Source organism: Branchiostoma belcheri, unplaced genomic scaffold (assembly GCF_001625305.1).
Source record: "Branchiostoma belcheri isolate BF01 breed outbred unplaced genomic scaffold, Haploidv18h27 scaffold8, whole genome shotgun sequence".
Classification (NCBI taxonomy): Eukaryota; Metazoa; Chordata; class Leptocardii; order Amphioxiformes; family Branchiostomatidae; genus Branchiostoma; species Branchiostoma belcheri.
In genome coordinates this window covers 2,851,715-2,859,118 of record NW_017804464.1, presented here as the reverse complement: position 1 = coordinate 2,859,118, position 7,404 = coordinate 2,851,715, and the positions used below count along the sequence as shown (strand labels likewise).

At 39.3% G+C, this 7,404-nt stretch overlaps 1 protein-coding gene across 1 annotated transcript in view; it reads left to right on the top strand.

Moving 5' to 3' along the window:
- The window catches only part of LOC109486221 (very low-density lipoprotein receptor-like), a 30,213-nt gene extending 23,264 nt beyond the window's left edge, over positions 1 to 6,949 (top strand). Inside the window, exons 11-13 of the mRNA XM_019789935.1 lie at positions 3,715 to 3,856; positions 3,994 to 4,131; positions 4,501 to 6,949. Of these exons, the coding sequence (XP_019645494.1) occupies positions 3,715 to 3,856; positions 3,994 to 4,131; positions 4,501 to 4,802 (582 nt within the window). The 3' untranslated portion in view covers positions 4,803 to 6,949. The remainder of the gene's footprint in view (positions 1 to 3,714; positions 3,857 to 3,993; positions 4,132 to 4,500) is intronic.
- The last annotated feature ends 455 nt before the right edge of the window (positions 6,950 to 7,404 follow it).

Below are 7,404 nucleotides of genomic sequence, written 5' to 3'. Positions count from 1 at the left end.
CCATCCTTTTAATGTTAGACATTTTCGATCCATGTTTTACCTTTTCTCTGTTGTTTTTCTCGGTATATCTTCACTTGTAACGGCGCGTGTAGATTATGTAACTTACTCGATAACAAAAATCGAAGCTGGAAAATTTGTACCATATGATACACCTGATAAAAGACCGGATCCCCACTAGAAGGTAAACTGTTGCTCTCTCCACAGTCCCTAGGGTTCTGGGCGGCTGTTCCCGTGGCCTGGTTGACGCTGACGTTGTTTTTCTTCCTGGTGTACTTCTGTGCGAGATGCTGTTCACACGGCGCGGCACGGAAACACCCGGCATACTGTCTCAGGTGGACTATCGGGATCCTGTCACTTATTGCCCTGTGAGTAGCTGTCTTAATTTTTTCAAAATTAAATTTCATAATGATGCATTGTATGTTATTTCAAATTCACTACAAACAGCCGTATATAACATTATGGAAATAATGCATACTAGAAAATAGACAATTAGAGATATGAAATTAAGGTACATGTAACAGAAACGTTTTTATGAGTTTCTGTGTTAATTTGAAATCTTACAATTGTAGAAATTCTAAATTTTATGCGTTGTCCACAAACTGTCATAAGGCACAAGCATACTAAGACCTGTTACTCATATTACAATGTTATGCATTATCAAATCAAGTACTAGTATAAAGTACTACTAGAATTATGAAATTGATGTAATAGGTAATGATTTTGTAACTTAAATATATTATATATTTATAATGTTATATTTGGATAAAGTCTTTTTTAATATCTTTTGATTGTATGTTTGTTTATATATTATTGTGGATAATTGCTGAGAAAATAATGTACCAGATGTTTTTAAAATGACACTTATAACAGGACTGGTGCCATTTCAGGACGGGTGTGGCCATCGGTATCTATGGCAACGTGGAGGCAGACCAGGGAGTCCAGGACTTTGCTACTGCTGCAGAAAATGTCAACCAGACCATCATGGGGGTGGAAACCCAGGTCAGGACCTAAAAGTTCAATCACATTAAATTTGACTATTAAAAGTCTGTTCTGCAGCAGATGGTGCATACTGGGTAGTGCCCATCTTGTTTCCATTATAGCCCTTGGGCCACACAGTTGTGTCTTCACTACACCAGTCCACTGGTGTTTGTTTAACTCTCATACTCTTTCCCACATCTTTTCCAAAGTGCCAAGCAGAGAAAGCAGTATGTACCACCCATCAAATGTACTGGGTAATAAATAAGACAAACACTATAATACTCATTTAGCCATTGCACTGTTTTCCTTTAACCAGTAGTATTAAATATTGATGGGATAAACAGTTGATTATCGCCCATAGTACATACTAGATATTGTGTCTGAATGTTTGTAAAAGAGGCATGTGATGTGTACAGATGTCCCAATATGTAGTCACACTGACCAAAGGTTAGCAATCTACAACAATGGCCTAACCTCAGAACAATTGACCAAGTTGGGTGGACTGACACTATGTAAAAATCAATTTGTGTTGTTCGATTTATACTACTGTACTATTTATACTTACAGCAACCACTCTGTGTAAAAAACAAATGAATTGAAAAAGAGAAAACAAATGAATTGAAATAGAACACCAATTGTAATGTCAATCTTATATGGTTACAATTAACACAAACAAAAAGGGTTTACTAGTAGTTTTGAGTAAAGGGTTGACTACATTGTACTAATACTATTTTTTTTCTTGTATTTGATCAGGTCAATGAAATGAACAATGATCTTTCGGAAGTATCGTCACCACTGGTTCGACTCCGAGATTTGGTGACCAACATCCCTGGTGCTGGGAAAATTATTGATGACACCATTGCAGAGGTCAGTCCATGATCTCAGATGTAACCATGACGATATCTATTTTTTTTAACTTGTATTACTATTATTGCTGTTGTGTTAAACTTTAGTTTTGTTTACTGCTAGGCAAGTATAACATTGTACATGTAGATAGATTATGTACATATGACTTTGAAGTCAAAGTTATTACACAATTTCTCAGTTCAGTCTTCTAAATTTACAATCATGTGACTGATGCAAATTATACTTCATATCGTAGAATTTGAGGCAAAAAAGTGGAAAATAGCGGCAAGAAGTATGACAAAATACATCATGTGTACTTGGCTATCTCTAGTCACTACTATTAGTAGTACTAAGTACTGTTCGATTATGTTTTCATCAATTGATACAACAACTGTTCTATTACGAAACTGGGTTCGAAATTTAATTTTACAAGTCCCTAAATATAATGCAACGAAAATAAGAAAGTGAAACGTTCTGCCTTTGAGCCTTTGTCCCTTTCTGCTGAAGAAGTCCTCCATTGTAAAGTCCTCCATAAATTTGTTTGGGCCAAGGACATACCGACGCCAAGTTGATATTTTCTTGCCTCCATTACGGGTTCTGTGTCGGCAACTTCTGCAGACTACTCAATACTGGCGCAACATTACAGCAGTCAACTTAATGTGACTTCAAAAATTCCTAAAAGGTCATTTTGGGCTAAGAAATTTGACGGAAAACGTCGTTCGCGATCACAAAATGGAGAACAAAGATGGCGCTGGCTTGGAAAACAACAACAACCAATCCACTGTGAAGGGGAACAATGAACATGCAGCAAAAAATACATGACGAAATTTCAAGTTTGTATAGGCGTTTGTAAGCAACTATAACTCTAGATAGATATAAAATGTAGTTAATTCATATTTGATTTGCGTGCGGTGACCGCACGTGTCAAAAACAAATTGAGTAAAAGTATTCAGCAACCCTTTAGAAATGGAACCTTCCGATGACCCACGGGGTGACCCAAGCGCGGCCGCCATCTTGAAACAGAAATGCCGAGGAAAAAACACTTCTAAGCATAAAAAACGCTGCTTTTCATGGAATTCCACGACCATACAACGAATTCAAAGAATAGTTGGGGGGAAATATCTGTGTGTATGTGATTTTATGGTGTGTTTGACGCGATTTGGGTCTTCAATCCGCCGGAACTAGGCGCCGGCAGTGTGTCGAGATCAGCGTGGTTTTCGCGCGCCGTCAAAACAAGAAACAAAACGCCCGCTAAATAAAGCCCAGGACAACATTTTAGATCCCAGCGATTGTGTTTTCTATAAAAATATTTGTGGATATGCACAATATTCCCATGTTTTAACCGTATGCTTTCTCAAATTACAATGTGTTATTCTTGTCGCAAGCGCGGTACGTGTGTGTGCAGACGGCGTGAGAATCGGGCCCGCTAGATTTTTTGTCGGTCAGTGCACAGCATGCAGCATGATATAATCTCAATTTGTTTTCGAAATTATATTAGTAAAACTATATTTGTATAATTATCAGTTTCTTTTATTGAAGCATAAATACTCTGGTCGTGTCGTTCCAAACACATGTGCGTTGTGCCGACGCACCAAGATCTAGATCGCTTGCCCTTTTGCCATCATCTGGTTGTTGACTAGGGTGTCCGTGCCCCGTAGGGACCACAAGAAAGTGGCCGCTGGTTGCGTTTTACAGTTGGTTGCCTGGAAGGGGGTCCTTACTATGTAAAATGGGACGGGACTGTTTGAATGTGGTTGTTGATAACAGTTGGTTGCCCTAAACAGTTGGTTGGACGGACAGGTTTGACTGTATCTATTTTTATATAGTATTTGCTTAATCTTCATTTTGTGAAAGGACAAAATTTAATTAAAAAAATGATTCCCATTTCAGGACACCTTGTTCTTCACGGATTGGCAGAGCGAGTCCATCCACAGTCTGAACAAGTTCACCGGAGAAGACCACAAAGTTATTGGGAGCAACCTGTACTCCCCCATGGACATAACAGTGTACCATTCCAAGAGGCAACTACCAGGTAGGATATGGAATAGACCATAACAAGAATCTGGGGAGGAGAGGTGTAGCTTTTCCATTTTATCCTTGCGTATCGCCATTCACAAACATGAAAGCAAACATACGAAATAATCTTTTTGTCGCTTTCTTCCACACTAGGGACAGACTATTGTGAGAACAATCAGTACTGCTCGGACCTGTGTCTGCCTGCCCCTCAAATCAACAAGCACTCAGCCAAGTTCAGCTGTCTGTGTGAGGATGGCCGTGAGTTAATGGAAGACCGCCGCACATGCACAGGTCAGTAGGCTTCTTCATGTCGTCGATTTTCCCACCAAAATCAGACTCTCCGTCAGTCATGCCAGCATCTTTTTAGGATCAACAATTGTTAATAAGACACAATGCAGCTGTGAATCACTATTGTTATTAAATGACTTTTACTGAACCTCAGCTGATGGTTTACAAAAGAGAAGTCAAACCCTTCAGACATAGTTTTATACATAGCTATAGTTTTAGACAATTACCTTGTAGTATTATGTAGATTTTGAAGTTATTTTGTTCCCTATTTCAATATTCTTTTATCTTTGCAATTAGCCTTCGGGCAGGAATGTGCAATAAACTTATCAATTAACTCTATGAACTTACCTCACTTTCCTTTCCCTCCCCCAGGACGAACCGCTATCCCCATGCCCACAGACGGCACCCCGTCCGGCCGGACCGGAGGTGACATGCAGCCTGGCCACATCGCCGCCATCGTGATCGCCGTGCTAGTCGCTCTGGTCGTCCTTGTGGCCCTCATCGGCTTCTTCGCCTGGCGGTTCTTCCGGAGTACGAACATGAAGTCCATGAACTTCGACAACCCCGTGTACCGCAAGACGACGGAGGACCAGTTCAGTCTACAGAAGCACGCCCAGCCAACAGGACACTCCTACCCCCCCATAACCGCCCTCTCAACTGTAGAAGATCCATAACCTCCTGTATCTTAGCAGCCCCGTAGAATGTTTATTATTTCCATATGCTGCAGAAATGTTTTTTGCAGTGCTTAAACTAAATAGTTGGCCTGAATTCTTGACAGGCCTAGCGGAGTTTTCCATCTCTGTTGCCATGGCAATGTGAGCTGCTACAGAACTTATACAATGTGTTTGTTTTTTTGTTTCTAATTTAAGAGTTCTGTCTTGTGCGTGATGCTTTAGTAACTCTAGCAATAGGCCCATTATTTATGACATGTACCTATGTTTTTGCTGATTTGAGCAAAAGGTTGAGGAAGATGCTCACTGTCTTCCTTGGTTGTAGTGTAGGTGTAAGTTTGGGTGGCCACTGTAAATATCAAATGTAGCCAGGAAATGGCAGAGCGCATTTGGCACTCTTATTTTGTATTGTAGAGTGCCTTCGACATGGTGATATTTATGAATATCCAGCATTTTGCAACATGCTTTAAAAACCTAGCCCGCAACTGAGATGGAAATATTCTTAACTGTGTAAAAGTGATAATGTCAAAGAGAAAAAATTGTCTTTTGAATGATTTTGATGTAGGAGAGAGGAATTTAGTGCAGATAAAATAATTGATGAACAAATGATTTTTGTGTATCGCCTTCGAAGTCAAAAGAGAAAAAAAGCTACCAAAAAAAGTACAAACTCCAGAAAAATAAAAAGCGACATCAAAAAATTGTTTGTACAGAAATGCCAAGGCGGTGTTGGAATCTGAAGAGAACTATATATTTATGCTTTGGTGTCTTTGTCGTCTTGACGACACATGATGTGAAGAAGTGCTCCTGAAGACCTTGTGCCTGATAGTGCACAACTTGTACATAACGTTCAAGAAAAAACTTTCTGTTATTTTATTAACCGTTCCTTGTGCGAACTGGATTGGGGGTTCTCCGTAGGTCATTCCCCTTTGTGTACATGAGCCCTGGGCAACATGGGACGATCGGTAGTTGGACATCAGTAATGTTAGCTTACACAGCGTTGTACAAAGTGCGTTAGATCATTCTTGGTGTGTGTTGATGGCTGAGTGTGCTCTGGTATTTTTATATTTTGCTTTTGGACCTCTAGAAGATTGAACCAGCACTGTATTCATGGGTTTCCTCTTGAAATGTTGACAAACATATATTTATTGTACTATGAGAAGACAGTTTGCTTGTGTTTAAGTTGAGATAGGAGGGCCAGTCGTCTGCCAACTGGATGCACAGGTTTTACTCACTCTCACAAACTGCCAGTGCCAGATAGTTTAACCTGACATGTACATAGTTTACCCACCAATGAGAAACTGCCAACAAGTCAGCTTACTGCCAGCCAATCATAGCAGACGGTACATCAGATGAAATCCATTCTTGTGAATTTGTGCATCCAAGTTGGCAGGAGACGGCCCAAACCATGTTGTATCATACACAGAACAGTCTGTAGCATAGCCTATATATAAATATATATATATCGCCCAGAAAGAGTGCATGCAGTTCATTAGGCCATAAGTTTGTATTTCCGCTGGTTATAAATATGCAGAAAATGTACTGTTATACATATGTTTACTAGTTCATAGTGTCAAGTCTTCATGCTATTTCCTACGTTCAGCCTCCTAACTTATCCACCCCCAAGTGAGCTGTGGTGCGATCCATAAATAGGATGATATATTGCATTATTTGGCGAGTACCATTGCACACGTGGGGAGGGACGGGTTATGGGCTAAATGTGTAACATTTCATCCCCACTGCCTTGTAAATAAATTGCACAGAGTAGATAGGAACCCACCTCTCCAAGAATGCCAATTTTTGCACACATTTCATACATTGAAAATCACTATCTGCTGTATATGTCTTATGTCTTAGAACAAAAACTGGAATATTATGCCAAGAATTACACTATGAGATGGCATTCTAAATTTGAATACTGGGATAGAATTGGAGATCTTGAAGATGTATACTCTACTAAAAGAAAATAACAGCATAACAGCATTGTACGTGTATGGAAAATGAGATGTATTTGTGTCATTCTTGGAGAGGCTGTGGTCGCTTTGGGGTAACAGAATTGTACAAAACAGCCCTTGTAGTCTGTAGTAACCACTTGGAATTGCAGCCACTGTGTATTCTAATTATGTATGGGAGTAAAGTGTATTCAGTGGAAATTCTCTTGTCTGTTGTGGTTCTTATATTATATAGAGACTAGAGTAAGTTATTAAAGATAAAGCAGCCAACCTTAGATTTACGACAATTCATGATAATTTTTCTGTCAACAAGTCAGTAGTGCCATGTTATCTCTCGCGTTTTCAGCCAAACTCCAAACACTGTCTTGCAGAGTGCTTTTTTATATTCTTCGTTTATTTTATCAAGGCTGAAAAAACCCAGTTAGTAGAATATTCATCAAACTGGCTGTTTTGAAAGGTAGCGAACACGTATCTCCAAAACTGATTGATGAATATTCTACTGTTAAACTATACATACTTACGAACCTCTTCAACTAAAGACTCATTTTAAAATATTCGTCCCAGATTTCAGTTTGAATGACACCCCCAGGAACCCATATTTACATGTTTAATAGTCGTTGTATTTTTTTACAATTTTTACATGAGATAAACCCGAA